The sequence below is a fragment of the Stegostoma tigrinum genome, chromosome 9 (assembly GCF_030684315.1).
Source record: "Stegostoma tigrinum isolate sSteTig4 chromosome 9, sSteTig4.hap1, whole genome shotgun sequence".
NCBI lineage: Eukaryota > Metazoa > Chordata > Chondrichthyes > Orectolobiformes > Stegostomatidae > Stegostoma > Stegostoma tigrinum.
Window position 1 is genome coordinate 8,039,803 of NC_081362.1, and position 15,245 is coordinate 8,055,047.

The 15,245-nt window shown below is 39.4% G+C and overlaps 1 protein-coding gene across 6 annotated transcripts in view; it reads left to right on the forward strand.

Moving 5' to 3' along the window:
• LOC125455001 (serine/threonine-protein kinase PAK 5) overlaps positions 1-15,245 on the forward strand; it is a 193,789-nt gene that overhangs the window by 101,811 nt on the left and 76,733 nt on the right. For all 6 annotated transcript variants that reach the window (XM_048536456.2, XM_048536452.2, XM_048536451.1 and 3 more), the window contains one exon: positions 8,594-8,817. In XM_048536456.2, coding sequence (XP_048392413.1) covers positions 8,614-8,817 — 204 coding nt within the window. In that variant the 5' untranslated portion in view covers positions 8,594-8,613. The remainder of the gene's footprint in view (positions 1-8,593; positions 8,818-15,245) is intronic.

Consider the following 15,245-nt stretch of genomic DNA (forward strand, 5'->3'; position numbering starts at 1 on the left):
TTGTGTCTGGGATTCAGAGACTTGACTTGTGATTTGACTTCCAGACTGATGCATACCTAAAATTGGTTTACATCAATATTGAAGTAATTATTTAACTACAGCTTAAAAGGTTCTTTTTAAAGCTTCAGCTTAGTAGTTGGCCTAAAAATAGCTGGGGATGAACACATCTGTGAAGTTACTACTCCTTTGGCAATTAACAAACATTATCTGGTCCTAGTTTTAATCCACAATTCTGTAATTTCAAGTATTGCTGCCATAGTCTGAGATGGGCCAAATTCTGGGTGTTCCTCAGGTTTTATTTATCCGTTCATAGGATAGGAACATCGTTGGCAAGGTCAGCATTTAGACCCCATAAATCTTTACCTTGAGAAGCTGATTTGACAATGATGAAAGAATGGTGATATGTTTTCATATTCAGATGCTTTATGCCTTGGAGCAGAACTTGGAGGTAGCATTCTTCATTAATTTATATTGCAGTCGAAGCCGTTAAATGCTTTCTTTGCAATTCCTGTTAGATTATGCATTTGTTAGTCCAAAACAGAGATGTTGAGCTCTAATCTTTCCACAGCACTGGCAGTCACTTTGTTCTGATTATTTTATCCTCAAATTAGATAAGAGGCTATATATCTCTGGCAGTGGAAGTGCTCGTTTCACTGCAGCGTGATGAGTTTTCATCAATACAACAATTTTGTCTGCACCTCACATCTAACCAGATCTATCTAATCAGTAAGTTTAATTAGTTTGCTTACAGCAGCAAAAATGTTAATGATCCAGAAGATGGGGTATTAACTTTATACTGAATAAAATGGGCAAGCTAGTGCTTTATGGTGAATTATAATCACAACTTTACACATCTGGATATAAAAGGTTCCTTTGAAAATAACTAAATTCAAAATGTTTGGGTCTTCCAGTTTGGAATGTGTTGCAGTCTTTTCATTTTAATCTCATTACAGTTCCTTCCTTTATTTAGGAGCAATAAGTTGGTAGTTGTAAGATGTAAGGAAGCTAGTGTAGAACTTCAAAAGGGCAGGTTTTTAGAGTGGGTGCATGAATGACAGATGACATTCAATACAGATAAATGAGAGGTGATCTATTATGGTTGGAAGATCATGGAATGACGATATAGAATCACGGGTACAACTCTAAGGGGGTTGGAGGTGCTGAGGGATCTGCGTGTACATATATGGAAGTCATTAAAGATGGCATGACAGGTTGAGGGGGTTGTTAAAGTATGCTGTATCAAAGGCTTTATTAGTGAGAGAATACAGTACAATAGCAAGGAAATTATTATTGAACTTTAGTAAGTGGCATTTAAGCCTCAGCTGAAATATTGTCTCGTTGTGGGTGCCCCATTTAAGGAATGATGTGAAAGCATGGGAGAGGATGAAGAAGACATTTATGAAAATGGTTCCAAGGATAGATTAGAAAATATTCTACAATTTTCCTTGAAGAGAAGGCTGAGAGGAGCTCTCACTCATGAAAAGATTAAGAATGAGGGAGCACAGATTTAATCTAATTAATAAAAGAAACAAAAATTATGTGAGGAAAATTTTCTTCATGCAGCTAATAATTATGGTGTGAAATGCACTGCCTGAGTGTGAGGTGGAGTCAGGTTCAAATGAAGAATTCAAAAGAAAGTCAAGTGGCTGTTTGAAAAAAAATGTAAGGTTAAAGGGAGAAGGCAGAAGAATAATTTGAGGTGAGATGATCACAGAGTTGTCACAGACATAATAAGCTGAATGGTCTTGCCCTGTGTTGTAACAATTCTGTGAAATTTAACACAGAGTTTGTCTCCATTTTAAATAGAAGCTGTAGAGACTCTTAATTACAGGAGATTTATTTCTCCAGATCTAATCACTCTGCTCATGAGCAATTGATATGAATAATTAATATATTAAAGTGTATTTGTCTTGTAAACAACTAAAGAATTAACCCATAATTTTTTGAGGACCCGAACAATGAAAGTTTAATGGTATCTTATTGCTTGCATCCACCCCTAAGATTTATCCCTTCACTGTTGAGACATTAATCAATGTCTTGATTTTCTTGTTTATCAAATGGCCATTCTTCACCTTCTGAGTGCCAAATTATCCAGAAAACCACAGTTGCATCTTCATTTATTTTTAAGGTTCACACTTCTACCGCCTTGTATTTGCTGAGCACAGGATCCTATTTTCCCATCACCTTTCCCAGCCTCACATGTGCCTTCTGTCATTCTGCCTGTTCAGCCACTATTTCCACCCTCCGTCTAGCTTTCACACAACATGCTTTGAAAACTGTTTTGAAATTTCTCTTTTTGATTGTGTATTCATACCCATAGCTGGGCTCTCTATCTGGTTCCCATCCCCACCTTTTTGTCCTGATGTGAGTCACTTTTCCACCTCTGCTTTGTAAACACTTAGGATTTGCCTCAAATTACAAAAAAGGTTTCTAAGTAAATAGGAGTTATGCAATTATGCTCAGTTTAGAATAAATTAAGTTCAACGTTATTTAATTCAAGATGTTCCATCTCTAATTGTTGAGCTAATTTATGTTACACCACTTTTATTCACATGTTGCTATTCTGTGTTAAAGCGTTATTTATTTTGGAATTTCAATTTATTTTTTAAAAAAGATTAGTTCTAAAGCTTCAGATGACTGGGACCTGGAGCCTGATTGTATTATTTTAGTTGTTTCCAGTCCAAGAGAAAGTAGAGAATAAGGGAGCAAAATTCTGAATTTCAGAATTAAAACCACTAGACCACAGAAGTAGGATGCTGTTTTGATTTTCTTGCTGGTGCCATTAACTTCAACACAACTCAGATAAACCATCAGCTGACAAAAATGTAGATCAGCGTAGATTCATATCTTTTTTTTTACTGTTGCTAGCCTGGGGATGTTTCACATGACCTTTTCAAAGCAAGATGAATGTTTTGAGGCTAAACTGAACTTCATGATCCACTTGCTAGATACAATACTATTAAATAACATAGGAAATGCAGCTAACTGTAACTACGGAAGTTATTTATTTGCAATCACTAGGTTCAGCCTACAAGAATATACTTTTGTTTCACCATTTAAAAATCAAGTCACCAGCAGTGCTGGCTATTCACAGTTGTGCCAAAACTCTCAATTTGTCCAATTTACTCTTTTTGACCTGGTTTACTTTCAGTAAGAGGTGATGGGTCTAAAACTGCAATTATCTTGCATTCTGAGAAGTGTGCCAATCAAGATATCAGGCACTCTAACACTTATGAATTTCAAGGATTTACTTTCCTGGTTTTTTTCATTCAGACAAGGCTGAGGTACGTAATAGAGGTAGTGAAATGACATGGCGTGTAGAACAGGACTTGGGTAGAGCTACTTAGAATTACTTATAGATGCAAGTCTGAGCTTTCCTTGTGGATCTACTGTGGAAGCTCATTATATGAGTCCTATTTTAATTTGGTTGAAACCTGTGTGAATCAGCCAAGAATGAAGCAAAGAAAGACTTAGCAGAGCATCTTTCACATCCTTGGGAAGATCTGAAGTATTTTGCAGCTGTTTAGTTAATTCTTCTGAGGAGTAGTCTTGTCATTTTCTAGGCGAATGCAACAACCAATCTAGGCATGATGTAATCCAACAAACAGCAATAGAATGAATGAGCAGGTAATTTGTTTTGGCAATGGTACTTGAAAGGTGCATATTACTCTTCAAAATGTACTAAGTTTTTTTTATGTTCCCCTTGAGAAGATGGCAATCTTTATAAAATTCCTTGTGTAAATGACAGTGCTTTTAGTATTCCTTCAGTATTGTGCTAAGCTCTGGTCTTAGAGTGGGGGCTCGAAACCACAACTGTAGGGGGGAATGTTGCAAATGAGTCCAGTGTCACTTGGGCTTAATTCATGCAAGACACTATTACGAGATTGGAATTCTTAAGCAAGGCTTTTAATTGAAGAGAGGAACTTGTTTCATAACTTTCTCCATCTTAGTCTTCATCTTTCACTTGAGACCAAGGATGGCTTTTTATAACTTAATTCTTGGATGACTTTTTATAAATTTAAAACTTTATTTTCATGTATGAGATTTTGGGGACCAGTAATTATTGTATTATTATGCACATTTATATAATGTAGTTTTCCATTCACTACTATTGTATTTTAATAAAATAATAGATTTAAGATAGATGTTAGCTTCCAAGTTATCCACCCAAAAATCTTCTATTGTTCTCTTGGTGTATTTAGATAGCGGCTCATGTTTTGTCAAATCTGTTGTATGTCACTTTATATATGAGGAAAACCAATAAAGATTTAATTTTGAGTGAGGAATATAAGCTTTCATTTGAATGCCATGATGTAACAATACAAGATGTGTTACAAATCATCTTTGCCTTCTTAATTAAATATTAGTTAACTAACACTGTTATTTGACATGTGCTAACTACAGTCTCGGAACAGTGGCTCATAATCTCTTTCTTGGCAATATTGGAAATAAGCAAGCAGGATAACACTGCTGATAATCACAAGGCACAGTTAAGTAAATCATCAATGATATGGTTTATAATATTGTACGATTCTGAAATAATGCATGATTTATAAAGAATGTGTAATATGCACAAAAGATGGACTTATTTCCAGCAGCAAAAACCAAAAGAACTGCGGAAATCAGGAACAAAAACAAAGTTACTGGAAAAGCTCAGCAGGTCTGGCAGCATCTGTGGAGGAGAAAACCGAGTTAACGTTTCAGGTCCGATGACCCTTCCTCAGAAGCGAACCCGAAACGTTAACTCTGTTTTCTCCTCCACAGATGCTGCCGGACCTGCTGAGCTTTTCCAGCAACTTTTGTGTTTATTTCCAGCAGTAATTGCTTTATACTTTACAGATGGGAATATACATAATTTTACAAATGTAATTTCATTGCTTGTCTTTGAGCTTATGATGCATATGCCAAGAATTAGTAATTGAACTTTTCGCTTTGGATTATATACAAGAATTATACCTATAAATGTTAGGAAGGTAAGTTGTGGAGAACTATTTATGATTGTTCTGTATGGTTGCTAGTGAGTCTGCAATTAAGTCTGTTAAAGGCCTGGTCAAATAACATAACTAGTCTGTCTCCAGTCTACTTCTATTTCCTGAGAGGGGACAATCATCTTTTCTGTTCTTGCAAGCCAATTCAAGATTCCAAAAAGTCTTATACTTGACACCTGAGCAAATATCAGTTTGGCATTGAATGGATGACCTATTTCCAATCCCAACTTCATTCCCACACAGACCTTGTTATCTATCTATTCTTTGGGAACGCTTCCGCAGCAGGTATATTGGAAATGTTTCCTTGGTGAGACCATAGTGCCTCCACATTTGGGAATCCTAAGTGCTATCAGTGCCTAATAATAGCGTTCCATTCAGATTTTCCTCTCGGCAGAATAAAACCAACCGTGTGAGTTCAGTCATTCACTGGCTATGGAACCAGTCTGGCTCCTGATCTTATCCCAGATTTGTGCAGTAGTTACCCTCAAGCTGTACTTGATCAATTTTGTCTTTTTGCTGGAGAGAGATGTCTGTGGTTTTTTTTAGATTATGGCTCCTAACCAGATTTTCCTCATCCTTTCAATAACCTGGCTTTTCCTTTTTTGGCTTTTCGCACATGACTTAGTGCTGTGGAAGATGAGCTGTGACTGTTACATTGAAGTATTACAAGGAGATCTTTGGTTGACAGTGAGCTAAATTTTTAAATTGGTTTTCACTGGATGATCCCTCTGAACCTCTTCCAGTTTATCATTACCCACATTGCATTTTCCACAAATTGCACTTTACAGTTAATCTAAAGAGGCGTGCGCTTTCAGTTTCCCTGACCACCTTCACATGCCAAGAATGCAGTTCCATAATATCATGAAAACATGAGATAAAATGAATCACAATTAATAAAAGCCCTCAGAAATGAAGTTGGGAACTTCAAATACAACTCATAAACCTGTTCCCTCTGCATTGGAGATGAAAATCTTCAATCACTGCATAATGCTCATGTAAATCTATCCCCCGAATTCTTCTTACTATTCATGCATTTAGAACAGTTAAGGACACCTCTCAAAAAGGATTGCGTAACAAATTTAATGTGGAGCTTGAATTAGAGAAATGTGTTTTGGATAAATTGACAAATGAAAAGTTATTAGAGATATCCTAACTTGCAGAGTTGTTTAAAAATCCTCATCGCAGCAAAGTACAAGTTTGATCTGAGTGATTCTCTGTTCAGAATTGAAAAGAAGCCACATTGTAGTATCCTGAATCATTGATTTTGTATGCTGTACTATGGTGCGTTCTGTTCTCTTTGTGCATTAGAGTCTGTTGCTAGGATCTCGGAGGATAACAAAAAGGACATTGTAGGCTTGTGACAGAATCACAGATTATGAGACATATTGGGAGCACTTTTGAAAAACACTTACCTCCCACAGTCATCTCTGGAAAACAATTTGTTTGTTTCAAATATAAGTTTTTAGAATATAACATTTGAGCATTGAAAATACGCTTTATTTACTGCCAATGATTAATTATTATGACAGGAAAGACTGACTGACTGGAACATTATTTTGCCTACACAAATTCTTCAGATTTATTGTTACTGTGGATAAATAGAAGTTGATAAGCTGTGTTGGAATTGCTAACTGCAAATCATCTGTCTGCACCATATGCTGAAGCTGCATTGTTTGCTTATCTTACCATTCAGTTTATGTGAGAAAGGTATTCCGTAGTGATTATATTCCTAAATTACAGGAGTGACTACATTTCAAATGTACTTTATTGGGTTTAAAGCCCTTTGTGATTTCAAAATGGCAATTTATTTTATACAAAGAACTTCTGCAAAAAATCACAAGTCTGACTTTTCAGGAACTGTATACACAAGATACCAATGAATTGGTGAATTAAGTATGTTTATAATTTATAAACAATGTATAATTCTATTTGGCTACTGTTCTGAGGTTTCTGTGCTTCTGTTTTATGGGGTCAGGATCCATATGTTATGTTGATGGCACACTTCTATTTTCACTTCTCACAACTCTACATGTCTGTCTGGCATTAAGATATGGATGAGTCAAAAATATTCATCAATTAGACATTTGGAAAACTGACTGCATTGTTTTCAGCCATCAACATAAACACTGCACTTTTAACATTCATCCCCACCCTTGTCTGCCCATTTACTGGGTTTGAATCATATAGAGTGACACTTCGGTGTTCTGTTTGACCCAAGCCATGATTTAGCATTCATTTTATCCAAAGCTGATTATATCCACCCAAAGAAACATTGCCAACCTTTAAGTTTACCTCCTTAATGAACACCCTCACCCAAATCTCTCTCCAACTACTGTTAAAACTCTAATAAATGTTATGTTTTAAATCCCCTGGGGCACTATTTGCTCCAACTCAGGGCTTTTATGCTCAGTCTTCCGTGATCTCCCAACTAATTCAAGCAATTCCTTTCTTCTCTGCCCGACGTTAACTTCAATGCTTTGAGTTGAACATTCTTGCAATAAACTTTTAAATTGTTGTCACACCTTGTTTTTGCAAACTCCACAACTCTTACTTGCTCTTGCACCCTTGAGTCCACCTCCTGAGAAACCTCCTGCTATACTCCTGTACTTTGCTTGCCACCCTTTGAATAAAAAGAACTTAAATTTTAACTTTTCTGCTAGACTTCCAAGTTTTTGGGACTTGCTTATCTAATTATTAACCCCTCTGTGTTATCTTTCCTACTTTCACTGGAGAGGATTTTTTTTAAAAAATCAGCACGAAATGAATTTGGGAAGTTTCCTCAAATTGGCATGATTTTCTTAGGTGCATAGATTCCAATAAAGATTTTTTTAAGAAATAATTTTCAACATAAAAGTATTTACTTTACTAAACCTGACCATTGTATACTCAAAACAATTGAATGGTTCAGAGTAGTTAACACTAGGACATTTCCAGTAGTTTCAAATTGGGTTGCTCCCAGGCACACTTAGTAAAAATGCTTTTTGTTGATTAACTCAGCTCCCAGCTATAGTAATAAAAACTCTAACAGGTTACTGTTCTCAAAGTCATAAAATAATAGGTCTTAATCGAAAGCAAAATTATATAGCCTTATGCTTGATTTTGTTGTTGTATTGTGCTGGTTCATACAAAATTTCACATTTTAGATGTGACTCACCTTCTGCAACCAAATTCTTAACGGTTCTCAAACAAGTAACATAATTTCGTGCATAGAAATTGAAAACTTTCACTACTTTGACCTTGCACTCTTCCACAGAGAAAATAAAAGCATGAAGCTTATCAAAGCAGCATTCATTTCTTAAAATAATTTATTTTAAAGTTGCCTCAATTACCTGCTAAACAGAGTGTGCTTTAATATCATAATGGACATTTTATCTGTATATTCATAATTTATACATTTTGTAAGGTTGGATGCAGGGCTTGAAAATGAAGCAGGAGAATGGTGTAAGTTTGGATAGTACCATTATAGAATTTAGTGTATTGAAAAAAATCCCCCTACCAACAATTCTCTCATTGCATTTGCAACAGGTGACTTTTGTTTTCCTCCTTTTATCACATTGTTAAGATTGGCAAACTGTTCACTGTGTCTTGTTCTCTCATTGTTGCAGGTCTGTTAGGATTTTCCAGTATGTTTGGAAAGAAGAAGAAACGTCTTGAAATCTCTGCACCTTCTAACTTTGAACATCGGGTTCATACTGGATTTGACCATCATGAGCAGAAGTTTACAGGACTTCCTCAGCAATGGCAGAGTTTGCTTGCAGACACAGCAAATAGACCAAAACCTGTGGTTGACCCATCCTGTATAACTCCTATACAGTTAGCTCCTATGAAGGTATAGGTTCATTGCTTTCCATGCTGCAGTTTATGACCTGCATTGCCTTTTGCATTTAATGTTATTGTATCGAAAGATTAGATGCTATTATCTATAATGCAACCTAAAGGCAGTTACAACTTGGCAATAGGGTTTGTAACAAGAAATCTGTAAATAATACATTCAAATTTAACAATTACTCAGTTAATAATCTAGGGGTTTTATATATGATTTTAAAAGTAGCTCTACCAGTTTTTTTTTGTCAAAGCAGAAGGAATGAGAGACACAATTTTGAAAATGTGGGATCACTGATACTGTGCAATGTGTTGACAGTTCTTTTGCTGCAAGGTACGTTAAGGTGAGAAATGCTGATCATTCCAGAGTTCCTCTTCCAAGGCCGCAGCAGTGAGATTGGTGGTTTATTGACATGAGAACAAGTCCGTCTGCTTTAGCTGTGTTCTGCCACTTAACTGAAAATATTTTTCATTCTTGGTGTTTCCTTCTGAGTCAGTAAATATAGTTGCTGTCTCCAGTCTGCTTTATGGTGCAGTTTCTTTGCAAACTGAGGTATGTAGAAAAACAGCAGGCATCAATGATTTGAAAGCCTATTCTGGCTAAAGGCTATACGTCTTGTGTCCAAGTATCAGAATTTTTGTCGCAGTATAGTGACATCATATTACTGAAGTTGGTTTTTTATACTTGTATGTAAGTTCAAAAACTACAGTGAATAGGCTTGGTTCTTACTGATGACCAGCAGTCTTCCTTGAGATTCTATGACCTTCCAACTAATATCATAAGAACATAAGAAATAGAAGCAGGATTAAGCCATCTGGTCCGTCAAGCCAGGTCCATCATTCAATAAGATTATGGCTGATCTTTTTGTGGACTCAGGTCCACTTACCCGCCCACTCCTCATAACCCTTAATTCCTTTACTGTTCAAAATTCTATCTAACTTTGCCTTAAAAACATTCAACAAGGTAGCCTGAACTGCTCCTCTGGGCAGGGAATTCTGTAGATTCACTACTTTTTGGGTGAAGAAGATCTTCCTCAACTCAGTCCTAACTCTGTTCCCCCTTATTTTGAGGCTGTGCTCCCTAGTTCTAGTTTCACCTGCCAGTGAAAACAACCTCCCTACTTCTATCTTATCTATTCCCTTCTTAATTTTATATTTTTCTATAAGACAATCCCCCTCCATTCTTCTAAATTCCAGTGAATATAGTTCCAGTCTACTCAATCTCTTCTCATAAACCAACCCTCTGAATTCTGGAATCAACCTAGTGAATCTCCTCTGCACCCGCTCCAGTGCCTGTATATCCTTTCTCAAGTAAGGAGACCAAAACTGGATGCAATATTCCAATCTCATTGTTCCCCAACCCAGCACCGCCTGCTTCTATCTCCTTCCCAAAATCCACAAGCCTGCCTGCCCTGGTCGACCCATTGTCTCTGCCTGTTCCTGCCCCACCGAACTTATCTCCACCTATCTGGACTCCATTTTCTCCCCCCTTGGTCCAGGAACTGTCTACCTACCTCTGTGACACCACCCATGCCCTCCATCACCTCCAGAACTTCAAATTCCCCAGCCCCCAACACCTCACTATGAACATCCAGTCCCTATACACCTGCATTCCCCACGCAGATGGCCTAAAGACCCTCTTCTTCTTCCTGTCCCGTAGGCCCCACCAGTTCCCCTCCACTGACACCCTCATCCGCCTAACCGAACTCGACCTCACGCTCAACAACTTCTCTTTCGATTCCTCCCATTTCCTAAAGACAAAGGGGGTGGCCATGGGTACCCGCCTGGGCCCAAGCTATGCCTGCCTCTTTGTAAGTTTCGTGGAACAATCCCTCTTTGGTACCTACACTGGTCCTAAACCCCACCTCTTCCTCCGTTACATTGACTGTATCGGCGGTGCCTCATGCTCCCACAAGGAGCTCAAAGTTCATCCACTTCACCAACACCTACTCCAACCTCAAGTTCACCTGGACTATCTCTAACACCTCCCTCATCTTCCTGGACCCCTCTGTCTCCATCTCAGGCAACCACCCAGAAACCGATATCCATTTCAAGCCCACCAACTCCCACAGCTACCTAGAACACACCTCCTCCCACCCACCTTCCTGCAAGATGCCATCCTGTATTCCCAATTTCTTTGCCTCCACCACATCTGCTCCCAGGATGAGACATTCCACTCCCGTACATCTCAGATGTCCTCGTTTTTCAAGGACTGCAATTACCACCCCGCAGTGGTCAAGAACACCCTCGACCGTGTCTCCCGCATTTCCCGCAACTCATCCTTAATAACCCGGCCCCGCAATAACCACCAAAACAGAATCCCCCTCGCCCTCACTTACCACCCCACCAACCTCTGGATCCAACGCATCATCCTCCGACACTTGCGCCATCTGCAATCCAACCCCACCACCAAAGACATTTTTCCCTCCCCACCCTTGTCTGCTTTCCGGAGGGACCACTCTCTCCGTGACTCCCTTGTCCGCTCCACACTCCCCTCCAACCCCACTACACCTGGCACTTTCACCTGCAACCGCAGGAAGTGCTACACCTGCCCCCATACGTCCTCCCTCACCCCCATCCCAGGCCCCAAGAAGACTTTCCACATCAAGCAGAAGTTTACCTGCACATCCGCCATTGTGGTATACTGCATTCGCTGTACCTGTTGTGGCCTCCTGTACATTGGGGAAACCAAGCAGAGGCTTGGGGACCACTTTGCAGAACACCTACCCTCGGTTCACAACAAACAACTGCACCTCCCAGTCGCAAACCATTTCGACTTGCCCCTCCCATTCCTTAGACGACCTATCCATCCTGGACCTCCTGCAGTGCCACAATGATGCCACCCGAAGGTTGCAGGAACAGGAACTGATATTCTGCTTGGGAACCCTGCAGCCCAATGGTATCAATGTGGATTTCACAAGCTTCAAAATCTCCCCTCCCTCTACTGCATCCCTAAACCAGCCCAGCTCGTCCCCGCCTCCCTAACCTGTTCTTCCTCTCACCCATCTCCTCCTCCCACCTCAAGCCACACCCCCATTTCCTTCCTACACCTCATCCCATCCCCTTGACCTGTCTGTTTTCCCCGGACTGACCTATCACCTCCCTACCTCCCCACCTACACTCACCTTCACCGGCTCCATCCCCACCTGTTTAACTTGTCTGTCTCCTCTCCACCTATCGTCTCTTCTATCCATCTTCAATCCGTCTCCCCCCCTCTCCTTATTTATTTCAGAACCCTCTCCTCTTTCCTCATTTCTGATGAAGGGTCTAGGCCCGAAACATCAGCTTTTGTGTTCCTAGGATGTTGCTTAGCCTGCTGTGTTCATCCAGCTCTACACTTTGTTATTGCAGTACCGTAGATGTGGCCTCATCAGCACCCTATACAGCTGCAGCATAACCTCCCTGTTTTTAAACTAACAACGAAGGGCAATATTCCATTTGCCTTTTTAATTGCCTGCTGCACCTGCAACCAACTTTTTGTGTTTCATGCACAAGGACACCCAGGTCACCCTGCACAGCAGCATGCTGTAATTTTTCTCCATTTAAATAATAGTTCATTCTGCTGTTATTCCTACCAGAATGGATGTCCGCACATTTGCCAACATTGTACTCCATTCCCAGACCCTTGCCCACTCACTTAACCTATCTTTAGCCCTCAGTACGCTTTGTGTCCTCTGCAAACTTCGCTGTACCACTCATTTTAACATCATCTGCGAACTTTGACACACCACAGTTGGTCCCAAATCTAAATCAGCTATGTAAATTGTAATCAGAACCATGAGTTGCTGTAAAATGATTATAATAACTCCTGTAATAGATGTATTTCAATAACTGTAGTCACAGAACAGAGCCATTTTGATGGGAGGAGTGGCATTCAGTATTTCGAAACACAGAAAATAGGAACTGGAGTAGACCATTTGACCCTTTGAGCCATTCAGTATGATCGTGGCTGGTCATCCAGCTGAGTACACTTTCTCCCCATATTCTTCAATCCCTTTTTAGCCCTAAGAACTATATCCAACTCTTTCTTAAACACATTTGTTACTTTGCCTTGCGCTCTTCCACACAGAATTCCACAGGCTCACTATTCTCTGAGGGAAGAAATGTCTCCTCAGTTCAGTCCTAAATGGCCTACCCTGTGTCCTTAAATTGAGAGTCCTAGTTCTGGACTCCCCACACTTCAGGAACATCTGTATTTATCCTATCAATTCCTTTATAATTTTAATGGTTTCTATAAGAACTTCCTCTGTCACCACCACCTCCACCACAACCCCTGTTCTCAGGTAGAGACACTAAAACTGCACACAGTATCCTGAATGTGTTCTCATCGATGCTCTGTACATTTGCACAAAGATATCCCTGCTCCTGTACTTGAATCCTGTGACTATGACAGGCCAACATAAATTTGCCTTCTTCACCACATGCTGTACAAGGATGTCCAGGTCTTATGGCATCTCCCCTTTTCCCAATCTCCCACCATTCAGATAATAATTGTCTTCCTGCTTTTGCTACCAAAGTGAGAGAACCTCATATTTATCTCCATTATGTCACATCTGTTGTGCATTTGCCCACTCAACTTGTCCAAATCACACTGAATCATCTATGCGTCCTTCTTATAGCTCACCTTCCCACCTAGCTTTGTGATGTTAGCGAACTTGAATATATTAAACTTAATTCTATCATTTAAATCATTAAGACATAATGTGAATAGCTGAAGTCCGAGCTCTAGTCACTACTTACCATTTAACACATTTTTGTCTGCCAACCAATTCCCTGCCCATGTTACTGTACTGTCTCTAATCCCATGAACGTTACTTTATATGTTAATTTCTCATGTAGGGCCTTTATCAAAAGGCTTCTCAAATTAAACCACATCCACTGGCTCCCTGTTACCAACTCTACTAGTTCTCCACAGTGATAATTAAAGTCATAACCATTTGCCTCTATTTGTGCTTTCAACTCATCAATCTTGTAATGAATATTGCCTTCATCTAGATTTTGTTTAACTTCATCTTTTTTGGCATTATTCCACTTTCTGGTCTTATTTGATGCTTACCTCCTTTTTGTCTACCTTTGAACATTGCTTGCTACATTTCTACTTCCTGCAACCAATTTTTCTTCCCTTCAATCAAAACCCCTGTTCAGATTCCCATTCAACTGCTAATTGAGTTAAGCCTTGCCCAGTAGAACTAGTAAATCTCACTGTGAGGATGTTAGCTGTAGTCCTACCAAGATGCAACTTGACCATCATATACAGGTGCCATCTGTCTCAAAAACAGTGCCAATATCTCAGATATTGGCTGTCCTTCCTACATGTACTTTCCAGCAACATGTTCATTTGCTGAATCCACTGTTCACATGCTTACTAGCACAGTTTAATGGCATGTGCAGCTTTTCCATTGATGCTGGTAGGCCCATGGATTCTAAACCAGGATAGTGGGGTATTGTCTGGAGACTATTGGCTGCCACTGTGGATTCATGTTTGTGTTGTTCAGAATGTTCTTTACTTCATTGACAAATGGCATTGTCATCCTTAAGGAGAGAGACATCTTTCTAATAAAATGAAGATGATGTTATCCATTTGTTTGGTTTATAGCTGAACCTAGTAGCTTTGGATAAAGTCCAAGTCCACATACTTTTCATGAGAGCGTTATTTCAGTTAGCTATACTGCATAAAACACTTCCTCCTCTAATTAGTAGCTGCCCATATTTATACAACCACTTCTCACCTATCTAACCCTTGATAAAATATTGATTAACTGTTAGAAAATCAGAATTTGCAGGTCTGACAGCATCTGTGAACAAAGAAATACAGTTAACCTTCTAAGTCCAGTGACTGTGTTTTTCAGAACTGATTGTAGCTAGGAAAGGATTGGAATATATGGTGAAGATTGAGTGAGGGTAGGAGGAGGAGTAAATGGAAGGTGGAGATGGATCTCGGAGAAGGAGGAAACAAAAACAATGTTGTTGGAAAAGCCTAGCTGGTCTGGCAACATTTGTGAAAGAGAAAAGAATTAATGTTTCGGGTCCGGTGACCCTTCCTCGGTTCTGAAGAAAAAGCTTGGCTTTTGTTCCTGATTTGCAGCATCTGCAGTTCTTTCTGTCTTTATTTAGAAAGAGAAAACAGTTGGTCAGTAAAAGGAATGGGTAAAGGTCATCGTGAGAGAATGAATTAGCTGCTAGCTAATTAGTGGCTAGTAATAGGTTGTTTGTGGTAAGCAGCACATGTGATGACAAGTCTGTTTGGGTTGAGGCAAAGAGAAAGTGCTCAAGCCCTAAAATTTTTTAACTCAACATTGGGCCCAAAAGTCGCTGGAACATTGCAGCAAGCCCAAGACAAAGATGTTGGCCAGGGAACACAATGGTATGTTAAAGTGACAGGCAACTGGAAGCTTGGTCATTTCTGTGCATAGAATGTAGGTGTTCTGCAAAGTG